Source organism: Sminthopsis crassicaudata, chromosome 4 (assembly GCF_048593235.1).
Source record: "Sminthopsis crassicaudata isolate SCR6 chromosome 4, ASM4859323v1, whole genome shotgun sequence".
NCBI classification, from domain to species: Eukaryota; Metazoa; Chordata; class Mammalia; order Dasyuromorphia; family Dasyuridae; genus Sminthopsis; species Sminthopsis crassicaudata.
Window position 1 is genome coordinate 272,363,835 of NC_133620.1, and position 21,402 is coordinate 272,385,236.

General features: G+C 36.7%; 1 protein-coding gene and 1 pseudogene across 4 annotated transcripts in view; one reads left to right on the forward strand and one right to left on the reverse strand.

Moving 5' to 3' along the window:
* The window catches only part of CLIC5 (chloride intracellular channel 5), a 241,100-nt gene that overhangs the window by 187,099 nt on the left and 32,599 nt on the right, over window positions 1-21,402 (forward strand). For all 4 annotated transcript variants that reach the window (XM_074310752.1, XM_074310755.1, XM_074310754.1 and 1 more), the window contains 2 exons: window positions 2,557-2,682; window positions 9,062-9,168. In XM_074310752.1, the coding sequence (XP_074166853.1) occupies window positions 2,557-2,682; window positions 9,062-9,168 (233 nt within the window). The remainder of the gene's footprint in view (window positions 1-2,556; window positions 2,683-9,061; window positions 9,169-21,402) is intronic.
* Window positions 12,016-20,957, reverse strand: LOC141566904 (transcription initiation factor IIB-like; annotated as a pseudogene).

Below are 21,402 nucleotides of genomic sequence, written 5' to 3' on the forward strand. Positions count from 1 at the left end.
ATAACTAGTCATGGCACTCAGATAGTTAATATAGTCATATTGCTATTTGCTGTTAATTAAAAGTTGCTATTTGTGGCTGTTTGGTTGTTTTAGTCATATCTGACTGACTCTTTGTGATCTCAAACGGGGGTTTCTTGGCAAAGGTACTGGAACACTATGCCATTTCCTTCTCTAGCTCATTTTACAGGTGAGGAAACTGAGGCAAACAGGATTAAGTTACTTAAAACAAAAAGTCACACAGCTAAAGAAGTATTCAGGCTGAATTTGAATGAAGTTCTTCCTAATTCCAGACGTGGTGGTCCACCATTGTACCACCTAGCTTCCCTGAATTAAAAGTACTTTTCATTTAAAATGTTAGAAAAAAAACTTCTTTCTTGATTTTTTTCTTTTTAATTGATGTCAGAAATGAGTAAAGGATTTATTAAGTGCTTACTATGTACAAAGTACCATGCTAAGTTTTGGTGGTACAAATAGAAAAGTAAGGCAATTCTTGCTTTTAAAAAGTTCATCCTAATGAAGGAAATGACACAGGGAAGTTTCAGCTAGCTTAAAAAGCTCTATAGTCCTTATGAACCAATTTTGAAGCAGCAAAACTCATGTTAATTCCTTTTCTTTGTAAAGAAGGCTCTTCAGTATCCATAACTATAATGCTAAGTAGCATTTATTTATATAGTCCTTTTAGGTTTGGAAAGTGCTTTACAAATATCATCTCATGTGATTTTTTACAACAAGAGTGATATAACATTATTATTTTCATTTCACAGCAAAGCTTACAGAGACAAACTAAGTAACTTTTCCAGAGTCACAAAACTAGTGTCAGATTTTGGTCCAGACAGCAGGTAAAGGACTCCATCCACTGGACTTAGCTACAAATCTTTCATTTCTGGTAAAATGGTCACAAGAAATTATACAAGACTGAAATGATCCAACAACAAATGAAAAATTCTTTAAGATGATCTAACAATAAATCCAATGTCTCATTGCATCCTGAGTCATTACCAGTCTTCTTGACATTTGTCTTGCCATTGGACTATGTTGACTTTGGAGGAGAGAATGAGACTGTGACTTTGTGCAGCTCTGCTTCACTTAAATTTAATTTATCCACAAGCCAAGACATCACCCTCATGAGATCATTGGATCTCTTTGAGAATGAAAGATGAAGAACAACAATAAATTCTATGGTCCTGTATGTCACAAAATAAAAAATGAAATTTCTATATAACACTATGTACTCTTACAGTATGATTATTTACATTGGGTTTCAATTCCTTGAAGTTGTAATAATCATTAAATATTTAGCTCTACCTACTCTTGAAACAACTTTTAAAACCCCCCAAATAATTTCTTTGTTAAATTACTATGCCATTTTTAGACATCTCTATCCAGTAGCATCAGATGAGTTGAATATATAATCCCTAGTTGGGAAAAATAATAGCACAAGAAACTAAATTTGAAATGTCCTGTCATTGCTTATTAATAGATATTTGCTTCAAATTCTGCTGGGATATGTACTTTATGAACTAATATCTAATATACTTCGGTTGATTTTTTTTTTCTCCTCAATGCAATGGTCTCCAATGCCTGATATTTTTATTAGGGATTGTTACCATTGTGAGATCAGAAGTGACCAGAATTTAGCTGTAGAATGAATAGTAGGGTCACTTCATCTTATACAGAATGTCAGCAAAGAATCTTAAATTCTCTATATCTGAGAAAAACTTTTCTTTGAGGATGCATTTGTTGCACAATTCATGCTTTTCTTATATTCAGTTATTCTTTTAAGTTTATTTCTGTAAGGGAAATGATACTTGTGCTACCAAACCATGCTAATTTCCAAAACAACTTATTAAAAGCAAAAAAAAAATGATATTATATATAAGCTATTGGTATAACTAAACTAAATTTATAGCTAATCACCTATTTATGGATTGTCCTTGCCCATTTTTTTCAAGTAGGACTCAAAGTATGGGCTTCCTATCTTTTTTATCTTTCAGTAAAATTCAGGTCTATGGAACAGAGTGTATGAGGGCTAAAAGGGAACTTAGAAATCATTTTTTAAATATTATGGATCATTTTATTGAAGTTTAAAAAATAGAGTAGTAAGCTCAGGGTAACAGAGTTAGTCAGTTGGTAGCTACTCACTGACTAGAATCCAAGTTTCTTCTCTCTCAATCCTATCCATTGGCTACTTTATACCACATTGCTTTCTTCCTATAAAGCGTTTTCTTGTTTTTTTTTCCAATTGTTTTCTTCTTTTCACATAAAATCTGCCTTTACTAAAGGGTCAAATTTGTCTTTATGAATGAAAGAGTTGGGTATTAGATTTAAATAGATTTTAAATTTCATTAATTTAGGAGGTCCTTCCAGGAATGCAGATTGCAACTTATACATGCTGCTAATCCTATGTGACTCTTGTCTATGTCTTCCCAAAAGTTTGACATGGGGAATTCCCCCAAGGTGACTAAGGAAGCTAATCTCTGTTTTAGAGTTTAATATTTTCCTGAAACATTAAGAAGAGTGATATGAACCAACACCTGCTTTTCACTTTCTTTGTAGAAAGCCAGCTGATCTGCATAACCTGGCCCCTGGGACCCATCCACCATTTCTGACATTCAACGGGGATGTTAAAACTGATGTCAACAAGATAGAAGAGTTCTTGGAGGAAACCTTGACCCCGCAAAAGTAAGGGAGTATGAATTTTCTGGCTCTTATGAAATATTGGGTTGAAGAAAGACTATATATAGACTATACTGGGGTCAGAAAAATATTATTATGTATCTGCTTTGTAAAAGGGTGTTCATCAAGTTAAATTTTATAGAGAGGTCTATCAGTTGCCAAAAAGACTCAGACACAAAGAAGGGTTATGGCATAAATACCCCTTCTTGACAAGGTGAGTCTTCCACTTAGGGAAAGTAAGGGATTGACCTACTTCATTCACTCTTGATACCGAGATTCCATTAATGGGAAACAAATTCTTTCATACCACACCTAGAGATTAAAAAGTTTAATATACAAATACCCATAGTGTGTCATCATGGCTATGTTCCCTCCACAGCTCTAAATAGCATCAGTTGAGTCTCTGTGATTCTGATACTTGAGGATATTCTATTTCTGAGTTCTTGTCTTCATTTTTTATTCTTCACTTCAAGATTTACTCTTTTGGGGCTTTGGGCAAGCACATTTGGTTAAGGGAACAAGAGGACTAGCTTTGCCTTTGGTTAGCTTCACAGATGACCATAATAAAGAAATATATGGCCTGTCCAGGGTGTGCTGGTAAATATTTAACAATTTAGCTCTATTTCCCCTTAAAATATACACATAAAATGCTTTTAGGTTTAATTAGTATTTTTAAAATTTCACCATCACTTTCTCATGTCTAGATGATCAATAAAGCAATAAATCAAGCCTCAGGTCTGGATTCAGAAAGATCTGAGTTTGGTATCACTTATTCTGTTTGCCTTGATTTCCTTCTCTGTAAAATGAGGATAATAAAAATAATTAGTTCCTAGGATTCTTAATAATAATTGTAATGCAATTAGCATAGTGCCTGGTACATAGTAAGGGCTATATAAAATTGTGAGCTATTATTATTATTATTATTATTATTATTATTAATTTCCTAGTAGTAAATGCTCACACTGAAAATTTAGTAATCAGTTCTTTTGAACTAGTAGGTTCAACTGGCTTACCTTTTATCAGACACACAGGATGCCCTATGCAGTGAAGAACACACATTATTAAAACTCATAGCTGACTTGACGCATATTTAAGTCATAATTATTAAGGAATTAAGGATACATGAGTTTTAGAGTGGAGAGGAGAGACAAAAACAGGTGTCAGGGATCCAGGGGTGCAATATATGGTGGTACAGTGAGAAGCCATGGTATAATGGAAAAATTTATTCTGGATTTGGAGTTAGAGGCACTGGATTTAAATCCCAGCTGTCACTTTTATGTGTGTGACCTACAGCAAGTCATTAATCTCTCCAGACTTCAGTCCCCTCATCTATAAATGAGAAGATTGAACAAGATGGATTGTGAGGTTCTTTTTGGTTCGTATCTGTGACCCTATTCTCTCATGAGGTACTTTTTAAGCTCAGATTTTTCATCCTAAGCCCTAAATCATACTTGCATGCTCGTCCCTCCAACAATGTGGCCACCATTTTTGCATAAGAACCACCAAAGGATATCTATGTCCTAGCAAGAAAACTGTCCCTCTCAATATAATATGGAAGGATTTGTAATGCCTGCCCATTCCCTTATGGGTAGAGATTGGTAGCAAGCTCTATAATGTAGATTCTATTGCACATATAGTCCCTCAACTCAATGATGTAATCCATTGTATTGTCCATGACTCTGTCTTCCATTGGTTGTCAAGCCCCCAGAGATAAAATTCTTGATGCACCCCACCATCTTAAATAGTTGTACCATATATCAGAGGATCATAGATCTAGAGCTGAAAAAGACTTCTAAGGCATCTAGGGCGAGCTTCTTCAGTTTAGAGATGCGAATTCTGAATTCCAATTGGTTAAGTGACTTTCTGCAGGTCAATAATGAATAATAAGTGATAAAGCTGCAATTTGAGTGCAAATTCTCTAACTCCAAATTTCATTTTCTTTCCACTAGACCATTTGCTTTCTCCATTTTTGGGATATTCCGAACTGGTCTTTATTATAGGTTACAAATTTTTCCCTATGTCTACTTTATACTAAATACAAGTGTGTCCTAAGATCATGTCATTAGTAAGAGAACAAGAAAAGGATAAAATGAAAAAAGCAATTGATAACAATAAAAAGACAAATTAAGAATTTGAACGAAAAAAATTTCAAAAAAATTCATCATAACTATTTTGTTCAGAATTTTCATTTTTTTTAATCTTAGATATTTTTTTTCATGAGAAATCTAATTTTTAGGGGTGTGTCCTATATTGAAAGGAAATTCTAGATCAGCAACCAATCCAATGTTCCTTCTGCTGGTATTTAAGGGAATTATTTGAAATGTTAATAGAAGACATAAAAATCACTCCCAACATGTGAAACTAGGAACATCTTTAAATCACAGCTGTCTGGGATTTTCCTTTCCTGCTAATTCTTTATATGAATACCTCTGGTCAGGGGCTCTGATCAGTGGCTCAGGAGAGAAGTTTCTTTTTCTTATACTTTGGAGAGAAGAGTTCAGTTGTGAGAGTCTGCTGACCTACATATATTTTCAGAGTTGAGTGGTCACTGGGGGTAGTCTCCAATTCATTGAAATGTATGCTTTCTCCATGCATAACATACAATTCTGTAATGCTTTCCCTCCTCATCTATAGCTCTGTTAATACTTAGTTCCTTTCAAGACTCATTTCAACTGTCTATAGGAATTCTTTTCTTACTCTCATGAGTGTTAGTCTTCTCCAGACTTCTACATTTTCCCCACAATTATTTTGTAATATTTTTTCAGTTTTTTTTACCTGTGTACAACTTATATTAGTGAAAGACCACCAATCAGGTTAACAGTTAGTGATGCTAATCGCCAAGGAATTAACTTTAAAATATCAGTTTATATCAATTAAAAAGTATTTATTGATCATTGTGCTAGGTGCTTTGGAGAATACATAGACGTATTAAAACATTATCCCTGTCTATAGTCTAGTTGATTAAATAGAAAATAAGTAAGATACATTTGAAAAGATACTAAGAGGCATATGTGCAAATAACAATGGTTGGAGAAATATGGATAATTTTGATTACATATAATTAAAAAGTTTTCTGCACAACAAAACCGATTAAGCCAAAATTAAAAGGGAAACATGATACTGAGAAATAATTTTTATGGCAAATTTTTCTTTTAAAAGTTTTATTTTTCAAATATATAGGAAAATGAGTCAGATTTATAAAAAATAAGAAGCATTCCCCAAGTGAGAAATGGTTAAAGGATATGACTAGTTTGCAGAAGAAGAAATCAAAGCTATCAATAATCTCTCTCTCTCTCTGTCTCTGTCTCTGTCTCTCTCTGTCTCTCTCTCTCTCTGTCTCTGTCTCTCTCTCTCTCTGTCTCTGTCTCTCTCTCTCTGTCTGTCTCTGTCTCTGTCTCTCTCTCTCTCTGTCTCTCTCTCTCTCTCTCTCACACACACACACACAAATGGTTTAAATTACTATTGATTGATGAAACGCAAATTAAAATTAAAATTAAAAATCTGATGTGCTACTTCATACCTATTAAACTGTCTAACATGAAAGAAAAGGAAAATGACAAATGCTGGAGGGGGTGTGGAAAATGGGGACATTAATACATTGTTTGTGGAGTTAGGAACTAGGCCAATCATTCTGGAGAATATTTTGGAATTATGCCCCAAATGGTTATAAAACTGTGGAAACCCTTTAGCCCAGAAAATACAACTAGTAGGTATGCATCCCAAAGAGATCAAAGTAAAATGGAAAGGATTTATATATACAAAAATATTTATAGCAGCTTTCTTGTGGTAACAAAGAATTGGGAAATGAAGGGATGCCAATCAACTGGGGAATGGCTGAACAAGTTGTAGTATATGGATGTGATGTACTACTATTGTGTTTTAAGAAATGACAAGGGGATGGTTTCAGAAAAACCTGGGAAAACATATGAATCAGTGCAGAATAATGTAAGCAGAACTAAGAAGTTATTGTACATAGTTACAGCAATATTGTACAACACTGACCAACTGTGAAACTTATGTAATCTGATCAATACAATGATCCAATTCCAAAGAATTCACAATAAAAAATTCTATCTCCAGAGAGAGAAGAAATGAACTCTAATACAAATCGAAGTCTGAGTTTTTCCCATTTTACTCTATTTTTATTGCTTTAAAAAAAACATGGCTAATATGGAAATGTTTTGCATGATTTCATCTGTAGAACTGATTTCATATTGCTTGCAATCTCAATGGGGAAAAGGGAAAAGGAGGAAAAATAATTTGGAATTCAATTTTTTAAAAAAAGGATGTTAAAAATAAAAAATGCATTAAAACAAAGTTTGCAAAGTGAGAAAATACTAATAATAGTTAACATTTATATAGTGCTTATCATGTGCTTTACAATTATTATCTCATATAATCCTCAAGACAATTGAGAGGTAGGAGCTTTTATGATCCCCATTTTATATTGAAGAAAATGAGGCAAACACTTGCACAGGGTTATACAGCTAGTAAGTATCTGAAGCAGGATTCAGATTCAGGTATCCTGACTAAAGTCAGATATATATAAAATATACAAATATAGAGCTCTATTTTTTTTTATAACATAATGAAGACAGACTGAGAAGTGAGCAGCAACACACATAGAATCTAGAGTAACTAACACTCAACTGTCCAGCCACCCAGAACTAAAAACAGTTTTTTCTGAATCCAGCTGGTCACTTTGCTCAAAGTACCGAGGATCAATTGGAATGGGGCAAGAATTGTTGATTAAAAGTCTTCTGTTAAAAGTCTTGGCAGTTGTCTGTAATAGTCTAGGTAGTTTATAATAGTCTAAGTTGTTTGAGGATCTGCACTAGAGCCACAATTTTGTAAATGGAGACAGATGTATAAGGGAGACCATATGTAAAAATGATAATACCTGATGATAGGTGGATTATGTGGGGTGAGTGAAAGTGAAGAGTCAAGGATGAGTCTGAATTTGTGGGTCTTTGTGAGTGTGAGTGGTACCTTTGAAGGTAGTAAGGAAGAAAGTAGAATTTGAAGGGTAAAAGAAGAAGATATAACGACTTCTTTCTCAACGTGTTGAGTTTTAAATTAGTACTCCAATTCATGATGGCTTCATGAGATGCAGAGAGTAATAAGAATCGGAGGTCTAGAGAGAGGTTAGGGCTTGAAGAGTAGTTCTGAAAATTATCTTGCATATTGGATGATAGATAAATGCATGGAGGCTATTGAGATTACCAAATGAGACAGTGTAGAAGGAGAAGAGAAGGTGCAGGGATGATCCTTGGGAGAGATACAACAAAGGATATGACCACAGAAGAGGTGCCATGAAAACTTAGACAAGAGACAGTGTCCAGGAGAAGACAATAATAGTGTCAAAGACTGCAGAGAAGTTAAGATTAAGGATTGAGAAGACCAGTGGGTTTTGCAATTAACATATCACTGGTAATTTAGGAGGTAGTGATTTTAATTGAATAATGAGGTTAAAAAGCTAGCCTGAAGAGCGTTTAGAAGAATAAGAGGGAAAATAAGTTAGAGGCATTGAGTGAAATTTGCCAAATTTACTAAACGAGTTTATTTACTAAAAAAAGAAGGAAAGATGAAGGACAATTGCTAGAGTAGAGGGCAGCTAAAATCTGGGATGTGGAGTCAAAAAAGACTTTCTGAGTTCAAATCTAGTCTCAGACATTGCCCCAGCTGTATAACTCGAAGCAAGTCATCTGCCTCTGTTTGCCTCAGTTTCCTCATCTATTAAATGATCTGGAGAAGGAAATGGCAAACTACTCCAATATCTTTGCCAAAAAAATCCCAAGTAGAGCCACAAAGAGTTAAGGAAGGCTGGAGGAGGACAGATTATCATCCCAAAAACTAGCCTCAGTTTCCTCCTCTCCAAAATGAATTTGTTGGTCTAGATGGTCTCTAAAGTCTCATCCAACTCCGACATTCCATGTCCCTTGCTCCAATATTCTATATTTTAAATTCTTTTCCAGCTCTGAAATTCTCTGCAATGTTATACCATTTCATTTTCTAAGACCCTTCTGGCTTTGATACATATCCTAAGTTTCTAAGAAACAACTCTAATGGGCTACTTTGTGATTTTCTTTTCCTTTGGAAAATAAAAATTCTACTTTTATCAGCTCCTACATGGGCTACAAACCATGAGTCCAGATACCAGTTTTACCACTAAGTTCTGCTTTTTCACCCTGGACAAATCTCTTTGTCTATCAGCTGTGGCTAGCCATTCCATCTCATCTATTACAGGTCCAGTTTGTAAAAAGAAAAAAAAAGTTTTAAAGTAATCTATTGGTCTAAAATACTGAATAATACTGATGTTGCTCATTATGTTCTCCTTTTTTCATCAGAAACAACCATTTATGGCCCCCATCTTCTTCTATTCCAGGTACCCCAAACTGGCTGCTAAACACAGGGAATCCAACACAGCTGGGATTGATATCTTCTCCAAGTTCTCTGCATACATTAAGAACACAAAGCAACAAGATAATGCCTGTGAGTAATATCCAGACTCAGGACCCTGCTGTCTTGTATTCATCACACAATCTTTATTTTTTCTCATCACCATTTGTGAAATCTACAGTCAAATGTCATCTGGTATTGATGTTCCTCTTTGCTTTTGCACACTTCCACCATTGCCACAGATAAGGGAAATTGTCAGTGAGACCCTGTTGTAGATACTCTAACGTTATTTTTAAAATTGCTGAGCTTGAGAGCTTTAATTTCCTCACCTGTAAAATGAAAGAGGGATGTAGTTTGGTTCTCAAGTGTCCATTGTTGCACAGTTAAATTTGAATAGTGCTGGGGGCAGCTAGAGCACCAGCCTTGAATTCAGGAGGACCCGAGTTCAAATCTGGTCTCAGACACTTAACACTTCCTAGCTGTGCGACCCTGGGCAAGTCACTTAACCCCAGCCTCAGGGGGGGAAAAAAATTGAACAGTGCTAAGGATTCTCATATTCTGGAGTAGTTAAATTTGTAAGCTTGATTATGTGTTAGATAATGTAGTTTGAAGAAGTCCATTTTGCTTTCATTATGGTCTCTTTTAGAATAGTTTAGATCTAGAAGTATCCTTAAAAGTTCTCTATCACAGCAATTCTCAAACGTTTTTGGTCTCAGGAATGCTTTATTTCTTTTAAAAAAACTATTGAGCACTTCAAAGAATTTTTGTTTGTTTATTTATCAATATTTATCATGTTAGAAATTAAAACTGATGAATTTTAAAATCTTTATAAAATTAATTAATTAAATGAATTGACATTATATGTTAAAACAAATAATATATTCTTATGAAAAATAACTGTATTTTCCAAGACAAAAAATGATAAAAAGTATCACTTTTATGTTTTTTGCAAATGTAAAATTTAAAATTGTTTTTATGCCATCAGTACAAAAGTAAACCCAATTGTTATGGGATCAAGCATGAGTCACAAATTATTCTACACTGAGTATTTTAGCATCACTTAGGTTTGTAGCCAAACATTAACATCAAAGGTGTGTGATGATTAGGGGCAGCTAGATAATGCAGTGGATAGAGCATCAATCCTGAAGTCAGGAGGACCAGAGTTAAATCTGGCCTCAGACACTTATCACTTACTAGCTATGTGACTTTAGCAAGTCATTTACATATATATACATATATACATATATAGATATATGTATATATGTATATATCTATATGATGATTAATAGCAGAAATATAGTTGTATAGATGAGATAACTCAATCTTCATGCTTGTAGCCAAATCTGTAATCCACGTGTCATGTAACATCTTCAAAACTCTACTGCATACTCAGAAGAGAATGAGAGTAAAAAAAAAGATACATAATAAGTTACTATTACCATGAAATTAGTTTTGATCTTACTGATTCTTTGAAACATGTCTAAGAGAATCCAAGAGGGACCCTTGGACCATGCTGATTTTTTTTTTTTAAGGCAATTGGGTTTAAGTGGTTTCTCAGGGTCACATAATTAGTATCTGAGGCCGGATTTGAACTCAGATTTTTCAGATTCTAGGGATTCTATTTTCTGTCCCCCCACACTTTTAAGAACTGCTTATATAGTCCAGCTCAGTTTTTCATTTACTTTTTTTCATTTTATAGGTGAGGGGACTTGATTATAGGGATATACTGGTAATTCATAACTGACTTCAGAATAAAACAAAAAATATAAGCACTGACAATTTTAAGTTTAATCTGCATTATTACATTCTCTTCCTCACTTTCTTAAATTTAGACAATCAACAGTAGTCAAGCCCTGATTTTGTAGCCTTTGCTGATTTCTGAGGTGTAAATGTTCACACTGAAAATTTAACAGACAAATTTTTGAGAGTCTATGCAAGCTGGCTCCAGCACATCCTTGGATTTGAAGCCCAGAATGGTTATGGCCGACTGAAGATGGCACAAAGTAGACCTGGGATTTGAGCCCACGTCTTCTAACTCCAAATTCATTATACCATATACCATGGGGTTAGAGTTTCTTGGAAGGATTGAGAAACCATCATGACACGAGAGGTGAGGGCAGAAAAAAATGCAAATTCTAGGACTCTTGGTCTCTACTCTCAGCTCCATGGCTTAAGCTGAAAGGTGTCCCCAGTGGAATCAGAAAAATTCATTTTCAAGAGTTCAAATCTGGTCTCAGATACTTACTAGCTATGTGACCCTAGGCAAGTTACTTGCTTCAGTTTCCTCATCTATAAAATGAGCTACAGAATTAAATAGCAAATTATTCCTGTATCTTTGGTCAAGGAAACCTTCAAATGGGTCATGAAGAATCAGACATGACTAAAATGATTTAATAACAATAAGAGAAATATTTTTGTTTTGTTTATTTTTATTTTTGGGGTTTTTTTGTTTGTTTTTGTTTGTTTTGTTGTTTGAATTTAATGTCTGACTGGACTATTTTGAAAGATATTTATCAGGAATACGACCTGCTGACCCATTATCTTTCTGGCTCTATCCAATTTTTTTCCTTTCTCTGAACTTTAATTTCCTCACCTGTAAAATGAGCCTGTTCTTTGAGGTCCTCTCCATCTATAAGAAGTGTCCATGGATCATTTTTATTTCCATACCTGTTTAGAGTTTCCTTCTCTCATTTCTTTCCACAATGGATTTATTCCGTTATCTCATCCTGTTCCTAGGGAAACACTCACAATGGAAGAGCATTTTGGCACAATCTATCAATTAGCAAATATTTACTAACCACTGTGCTCAAAGCATTTTGTCATATTCAAGGAAGTGTACAGGACACTGTCCCCTCAAGAAGCTCACAATGTAATTAGAGAGAGGTGACCTATATTCACAAGAAGATAATTCTTAATACAAGACGGTCTGTGATAACTGTCAATAAACATTGAGTGCTATAGGGATGCTTGGAGTTCTTACAATAGGCAAGTTCACTGTTCGTGATAGTTTAACATACATGTAGCAATTTACAGTTGGGGTAGTTTGTCCAGAGGGGTGTCAAACTTGAAGTCTGCAGGAAACAGATCTGGAGCTCGAGGACAGATGAATCTATAAGACTGCCGGATTGTCACATCAGCAACACCAGCAATATCTCCAATTTCTTTTCTGAGTTCTTTTCTCTGCAGATGCTTGGGAAGCCATGTAAATCACTGCAGCAGCCACAGAAATGGGGCTTCTGCCGGGCACCAGGTCCAGCTCCACAGCCTTTTTGGGCAACGTGCGTGGCTGCCATCTGTACTTGTTTAGGAAGACCAAGATTTGAACAAAACCTTGACATGAAATCCCGTTGTGATCAAATCCACATTGGTTTCTAAAGCCTTCAAAATTAGCTTAAAACACCGGCTTATTTCTTTCTTGGAAATCCGTGATGGGGCACATATTTCTTTAAATGTTCTAGGAATACCCTTTTGTCTACAGGCAATATAGAGATAAGCAGAAGCTATGGCATCATTAGCTCTCCCCTTCAGTCTCTTCTGTTCTGTTTAGGTGCGAACTCCTTTAAAAGTGTGAACTAAGTAAATAAGTACCTTGTTTTCAAGTTCTGGCCCATAACATCTCCTTGTAGGATCAGATCAATCATACTGAATTAGATAATTATTGTCTCTATTGGTTCCAGTGACTTGGCATCTTGTAAGAATCCTAACATTTCTCCAATAGCTATAGTCTCTTTAAATTAGAGCTGGGTCATAAGATTGTAAGATTTAGTATCTGGTCTTAAACATCTTGGTTCCCAGTGAAACTGGAGCTACTCTCAGAAAACTGCTGGACAATCCTTATTATCTGTGCTAATATTAGAATGTCTAGTACTTCTCAGGGTTGCAGCAGCATAGGCAAAATATGATGCTGACACCTGGGGTTTGCTATGTCCTCATGCTTCCTGGTTGGGTGGGGAATTTTCATCCAAAAATATGTGTCCCCTCCCTCACCTAAGCTGCACTCCCACATACTTCTGTGCCTGAAGTCAAGGTAGGTATGGAGATACATTTCCCTGATGTTTGCCATGACTTTCCATCTCTCCCCATGTCTTCTTTACTTTCATCTTTAAAATAAAAATATTAAATATAATTTTTATATGATGTTACTGTATTGACCTGTTTTACTGATTTGTAGATACTTTGAAAAGTTTTATTGTTGATTAAATAGTTATAATTAGGGGCAGCTAGGTGGCGCAGTGGTTAGAGACCAGCCCTGAAGTCAGGAGGACCTGAGTTCAAATCTGGTCTCAGACACTTAACACTTCCTGGCTGTGTGACCCTGAGCAAGTCACTTAACCCCAGCCTCAAAAAAAAAAAAAAAAAAAAAAAGAAAAAAGAAAAAGAAAGAAAAAGAAAAGAAAAAGAAAAAAATAGTTATGATTATTTCTATAAAAAGGGAGATGTCAGGAGTAGGCCTCCCTAATATTTTATCATTTTTATGGAAAAGTCAAATTTGGTTTTTTATAGCAAGCACCATTTCCAGGAGCAAAATCCTCTGTAAGTGTAAGAAATGCTTGTAAATCTTTTTTTTTTTTTTTCCCCCATCCTGATCTTGAAATTCATAAACTCCTCAGTTCTCAGAATTTTAGTGACCATAAGTATGTCCTTTGGATATATTACAATTAAATTATATTAAGGGTTTTGCTAAAGGATCTCTAACTAGGAAATTATTCCTTCTTTGGCAATGAATCCCTTCCAACACATTTCTTTTAAAGAGATTTTCCCATGTTCCCATCACTTTTAGAAATAGTAGAAATATAGATTTAAAGAAGCCCTGAGAGGCAATCTAGTCCAATCCCCTCATTTTGTAGATAAAGAAACAGAGAATCCAGGTCACACAGGTAGCAAGTGACAAAATCAAGATTCGAACCCAGGATGTCTGATTCCAAATACAAGGCTCTTTTGAATGTACTAATCTACTTTTAAGTTGTCTTTTTTTTCCTTTTGCTTCACCTTCTCTAGCCCTTACTAAAGATAAGCCACACAAACCAATACTTCCTTCTTTCCCCTCCCCACTTATTGTTCTAACCCTTATTTTCCCTTCACTTCTTGGAGCCTGCTCTAATTTCTCATTCTCCTCCATGTTTCATTTTAGTTCATATTCTCCTTTGCAATGGAATAATGACATTTACCTTTTTCCCTTGCCTCTCCTAGTTTAGGCTTAGCACATTCCAACTCCTACAATTCTTGCGGAAGTTTTCTCTTTGGGTGTATGTGTGTTTTAATTTCTTCTTTTTCTTCCAAGTTCTATGTGATTTTTGCCCATACCAAGTTCTTACTACCCTTCTTTTCTGTATTTTAGCCTGACTTTGCTTTCTTCCTCCTCTTCCTCATTCTTCGAGTAGCTATGTTGGCTTTTTCCTCTGTGAAACATGTACAAAGGAATGTGTGTGTACATGTATATATACATATACGTGTATGTATATACATATATTTGTATATCTATATGTGTATATCTATCTATGTATGCAAAGGAAGCCAATTTGCTTAACAGTATCTCAGTGATACAAATATTTGTCCCCATTGGCCAGAAGAAGAAGCCAAAGCTCAAGACTTGGGCAGGAATTTTTTTTCCTTTCTCTTCTCCCCAACACCCCATCCCCCAAACTACCTATGTTGGTGCCCAGGGTTTTAGGGAAAGGCATATTGATGGTAAGAAATCTTCCTCCTGTCATCATGCCTCTATATGTTCTGTGTGTAAGATATAAGGAAAAATTTGTCTATCTCCATTAGAACTCTGGGGCGACTTAATATAAAAGAATGGAGCCTTGAAGGTGCTTGTTCAGTAATTTTCAGTCATGTCCAACTCTGATCCCTTTTTGTGGGTTTTTCTTGGCAAAGATACTGGACGGATTTGCCATCTCCTTCACTAGCTCATTTTACAGATAAGAAAACTGAGGCAAAAAAGATGAAGTGATTTGCCCAGGGCCACATACCTAGGAAATGGCTGAAGGCAGATTTCAACTCGGGAAGGAGTCGTCTTGATAGTATCAACTGTGCCACCTTACTGTCTGAGCCTTGCCTAGTTTCCCCTACTCTCCAGTCTCTTCTTGCTCCCCTCTTTGTCTTTTATTATACATCTCGTATAAATTTAGAGGCTGCTAGATGGCACAGTGGATAGAGAACTGGCCCTACAGTCAGGAAGACCAGAGTTCATATCCAGCCTCAGACACTTAATCATTATTAGCTGTGTGACCCTGGACAAATCATTTAACCCCAATTGCCTCAGGGGAAAAAGGAATTTAAAAGATGAAAGAGAGGATATAGGATATATGTGTTTATTTATGAAGTTATAATGCTATTAAAAGAGCAATGATTTTTTTTTTTTTGCATAGAGTGAGAGGTGGACAACAATATTTCCAGTGTCTGCTCTCCATCTCTGTCCTTGCCACCAAAGCTAATTGCCCCTGTGTAGAAAAGCATCCTTTATCCTTTCCCTTCTTCCTCTCCCACCCATTGGCTTGATTCTCCCTTGGTGCCAGGAAATGCTCTCTCTTAGATAAATAGGAATAACTACTGGGATTACAACATCAGGATTCCCCCCACTCCCTTTACTTAGTGACCCCCTAGATTTGGGGTCAGCAAAACTAGGTTTGCATCCTGACTGTGCTGCTTGCTTCTATGCTCCCTTAGACAATTCCTCTTAATTCAACAAACACCTATCAGGTGGCTCATATGCTTTATGATAAGTATTGGGGATACAATGACAAAAAAATAAAGGAAGGAAAGAAAGAAAACCCTGTCCTCAAGGATCTAGGAGAGCAGAATTTCTTCCTCTTTCTGGATCTTACTTTCCTATTCTGTAAAATAAAGGGGCTAGTCTAGGTGAGCAGAGTAGCATGAACACGGGATTCAAACCTCTCCTCTGATCTTTCCCACCTGAGTGACCTTGGACAAGTAACTTAACCCTTCTAGTCCTCAGTTTTCATTCTGTAAAATGAAGGTCTTGGAAGCATGTATGCATTTGAGATTGAATCCTGCTGTAGATACTGGCTGGGAGACCTGGGTACATTACTTAACCTGTGCCTCAGGATGAGAAGCACAGGCTTCTAGGATCATTAAAGTCTAAAGATATGATCCGATGACCTCTGAGATTCCAAGAATGCTTTTGGTTCCAAATCCCATCAATTATGAATTCTGGACCTCTTCATGTCTTGCAGTTGGACCAGATCTTTTGCTTTCCCATCTCTCTTTATAGGGTTGTGTGTGCTGCCCTCTCCTGGCAGCTGTGGGGATCGATGCTAGAGAACGCAAAGCTTAGCTTGTCAGTCATAGCCCCTCAAGGACTTTCTTACACACAGTCCAGCCTGGTTCTTTGTTAGTGTCATCATACCCAAAGAAGGAGATTCTGAGCACAGATCCAGCTTGACTTTTCCTTCTGAGGTGCTGGAAAGTACTTGGATATCCTCTAACTTCCAGTTGCTTTCTTCTTGTTCTCCACCCCCTTTCCTTTCCTTTTTTTTTTTTTTTTTTTTTTTTTTAAATTAATTTCTTTGGCTTAAAATAAAAAAGGATTTGAAAGGATTAAAGCGAGGATATATGTATTTATTTGTGGAAGTGTAGGATTCCTGGTTCTATCAAAGGATCAGTGTTTTTCTTTCTTTTCTTTTCTTTTCTTTTTTTTCTTTAAAGCATCATAAAAGTAAGAAGGATAGAGAATCTGTTCCAGATCTCCAGGAAGTGCCAAATGATGTAAAAAAGAAAATGCATGTATTTATTATTCTAAGTTCTCAATTCCTTCTGCTTATCCCTTCCTTCTTTCCACAGTCTCTCTTTCTTACTCCCCCTCCCCTTCCATAGGGATTAAGAAGGAAAAAAAAAAAAAAAACAACAAAAAACATCAGAACAGAGTGGGGATGAGAAGAGAAGTAGATTGAGAAGAGACTAATTTAGGTTCTAGACCTGTCTCTTTCACTAACTTGTATCACTTTGGGTGAATGGTTTGTAGTCTTTCTATACTTTTGTTTCCCCTACTTGTAAAATCGTTTGGACTGTTGTTGTTCAGTTGTTTCAGTCATGGGAATTTTCTTGAAAAACTTGCTGGAATGGTTTACCATTTCCTTCTCAAGCTCATTTTACAGATAAGGAAACTGAGGCAAACACAGTTACATAGGCCCACAAGTCAGATTTGAACTCCAGACTCAGAACTCTATCCCTTGTACTTGTAGCTGCCCCTCAGACTGAATGGATAAAAGTTCCTTTTAGTGGTCACATCCTGGGTTGTGTGAAATCTGAGAAGCCATCTCTGGAGTTCAAGACTTATTTTAGGAGCTAGTGTGGTATTAAGTACAAGTATTAAGTACTATGAAGTATTAAGTGTGTTAGTAAGCCCATAAATGCCAGAAGTGGAGACCAAAGGCTTTTGGTTCAAATTCTGATTTTTGACTTCCCTTATTATAGCTGACTCCCCAGCTAAAATGGGGAGAGTGATGCTTCAGGCTGTCATCTCCTGAAGTTTCAGGAGGTTCCAGTGGGATACTGTAGGTAACAGATGTTTAGATATCAGCTACTATTATCCTCCTGCCCCTTTATATCTCATGGGTAACTGAAGATATGCACACACTGGGTGTGACCACTAGACAGGTACTTAACCCAATGCTTATTAGCCACTTAATAGGTATTTGTTGAATTAAAAAAAAAATTAGTTCTAGGTAACACAAGAGTGATCAGCATAGTCAGCATGCAAATCTAATTTTTCTGACACCAAAACTAGAGTGAATGAAGGGATTCGAGGGAATCCTGATATTGTAATCCTGGTAATTATTCCTATTTGTCAAAGAGAAAGCATTTCTTGGAACCAAGGGAGAGCCAGACCAATGGGGTGGTAGAGGAAGAAGGGAAAGAAGCTGCTTAATGAAGCAGGCATTGGACCTCAAATACTCTGATGCCAAATCTCTTCTCACCCCCAAACTGCTTCCATTCCTGAGGTTCTTGTGGGCATTTTTTAAAACAAACAACCTCCCACTTACTATCTGTGTGTCCATGGGCTAGTGGCAAACTCTGTGGGCCTTAATTTCCTCATCTGTAAAAATTCAATTAGAGACTGGCTTACTTTTAAGGCATCTTCTAGCTCTAAATCTATAATCCTGTGACCCTGAGTTAGTTTGCTTAGCTCTGGGCATAATTGCTTTGGGAGTTTTCTGGCTTTGAGATGAATAAGAGGATTTTTCACCAAATTGGGAAAGTGGGGCGACACTCACCAGTGATCCATTATCTCTTCCTTCATCAAGCAGCTCCTGTGGACGAAGGTATCTGGATCCCAATATGTGATTATTTGTTTCCCTTCCTTTGAGGGAATGGGATTGGGAGGAGAGGAGGAGAAGGTCCCCATTGCTGTTATCTTTGTGGTATACAACTGGGTGGTCCAACAAGTCCCACTAGAGCAGTGAGGATAAGGATGTGACTGTCTACTTACTTTCACTTCCTCATAAACCACATGGTGCTTTCTCCAAACCCAACCTGGTCACAAAGCCACCCTTCAGCCCAACTTCCCTGGCAACTCCAATGTGTAAATGTCCAGCCTTGGTTGTTGATATTGAGTTTTTGTTTTTGTTTTTCGTTGTTGTTTGTTTGTCAGTCAAGCTACATTTTTACTTTGCTTAAAATTCTTGCAAGGAAAAACAAACATAGGTCTGGTGCATCCAACCTTCCACCGAGGATGCTCCTCAGGGCTCAAGGGGGAGGGCTTGGGCATCTTGCAGAATTTCACGTTCCCTCCTGTCTGAGGGCCTACTGGCGCCACTTTAGTTCCTCTCAGAATTGTCCAGGGGCTGATCTCCAGAGGCTGAATTATTGGAGAGGAACACTCATAATTTATGGCTCAGAGATGTTCTTGAAATGAATCCTTGGGCGGGCATGGGGTTGGCGTGTGGTGGTGGCTGCTCAGAAAGGAAGGCAATGGTGGAGGAGGGGTAGGGAGAGAACTGGGTCCTATGTGGGTGGGCGCATTCATTAGTGGGATGAGAAGGCCTTTCACTGTGTGGGCTCCCCCCTCAGACCTGAGCGAAGAGACCACCAACACCATTCCATGTGGTGGAATTTCCAGCCGTCTGACCAGAATGATTCCTCTCAGCCTGGCCTGGAGTCAGATCAAGGGCCAGGAATAAAGGAACATTAAATGACTAATTTGTCCATAAGTTAAATGCTCTTTTACCTCTTGCTACTGCTCCTTCATACTATATGAGGAATCCTCTTTATGCAACCTATAACTCTGTATGTGTGGATCTCTTTGTGCATATGTGTATGTATGTGCACATATACACACATGATATATACATATGCATGTATATGGAGAGAAATACTCACATAGCCTATACACTGTGTGTGTGTTCTGATTTTTTTTTTATGTACCACCAGAGGCCATCACATACCTCCTTAAATAAATAGCCACATATGCCAATTATCCAGAAAAAAAAAAGTGCTTACATAAGAAAGTTATTAGTGATAGAATGAGAATCCAGGTCTCCCCACTTGGTTGCAAAGTATAGTGGTGTTAAAACTAAAAAAAATTGATTTTATATATATATATATATACATATATATATATATACATATATATATATATATACACACACATATATATGTATTTATGTATATATGTATATACATGTATATATATGTGTGTGTGCATTTCATTCTATGTCTATGGCTACACATACTCAGCTTTACAGTTAGGTTTTCATAATGATTTCTATAATAACCCCCATCTGTGTTTGGAAAATTGCTTGAAGAAAAGTTCTTCTAGTTCGTCTGGACCATCAGAAAGAAATAGTTTGCTTGGCAGGATGTTGCCTATCTGTAATCCCAGCTACTGGGGTTGCTGAGGCCGGTATATTACTTGAGTTTTGGAGTTCTGAGCTGCAGTAGGGAGAAAGCTAATCAGAAGCTGCACTAAGTCTGCCAGCAATATGTGAACCGAAGGTAGGGCAAACCAGCTCAGAATGGGAACCCAGTAAGTTAGTTTCCATGCTAGCTGTTTCTCACAAGGCTGTGAATGGTTGCTACACTTCCAGTTTGGGGAGAAAGGAAGGAAAGAAAGAAGGAAGGAAAGAAGGGCGGAAGGGAGAAAGAGAGGGAATGAGTTGTCTCATTTTGGCCAAACTGGACTTAAAATAATGATGTCTTCTTATGTTAAAATCACCTAACAACAGACGGATCTTAGAAATCATTGAATTCCACCCTTTTCCTTTTGAAGGTGACGAAACTGCAGCCCGTAGAGGTAAAGTCTTCAAGCCCCCACATCTTCCTGTCTCCCAAGTTCAGTACTGTTATCAACTACATTTTAAAGTCTCCCAAGTTGAACTGTGGCATATTTTTAGAGGAGAGACAGAAAACAATTTATAATTGTGATCTCTGCAACTTGCCTCTTCTGATACCCTCTTACGGTGGAATGACCATCAGTTCTTCAATGTATGAAAGAGTCTTGATATGTATCCATGGAAATCTAATCCTTTGACCCTTCAGGATTTTCTCAGGCTATTTCCTCTGCTCTGACTTTATTTTTTTCTCTTTTCAATCTTGATTTTTTAGTTAATTAATTCAGCTGTACCCACTCTTTTATTCTTAAATCATTTCCCTTTTTGTTCTTCTATCCCGCCTCACTTATTCTACTCCTGTTCTGCTAAATGGAGCTGTAAGAATTCTGCTGCATCAATTATAAATACATTTATTATATTCATATTATAAATACCTGTTATCCACCTTCAACTGGACTATCACAGCAGCAAGACAGTCTTTTTTTCCTCCCTAATTGATTCCTTTATCTCACTCTTGTAGAAGCTGTTCCAAATCTCTTCCAAGCCTCCCACATTTCTCCCTTCAGCCACCCTCTCAGCTTTATACCTCATGCTTTATGAGAAAATTGGGACCTCTCGCTCTTCATCTTTTTTCTTTGTTAAAGCTTTTTGCTTTTCAAAACATATGCATGGATAATTCTTCAACACTGACCCTTGCAAAACCTTGTGTTCCAATTTTTTCCCCTTTCCCCCACTCCCTCCCCAAGATGCTTGCTCTTCATCTTAAAGCCCTTGACAGAATCCCCAGCTCTTTTCTTTTCTATAATTCTCTTCCAGTGGTGGTTCATCAACCATATCATGGCCCCTAAATCTGGCTGCTCCCCTAAGTTTTGTCCCTGAGCAACTTCTCTTTTTTCAGTGACTTTTTAAGTTCCCATAGGTTCAGTTATCCTTTCTATGCATTTTATAATCTCTATCATATACATAACCAGTCTGTATTTCTTCCTTGAACCTTACTGCTACATCACTAGCTACATCTTAGAAATTCCAAATGATG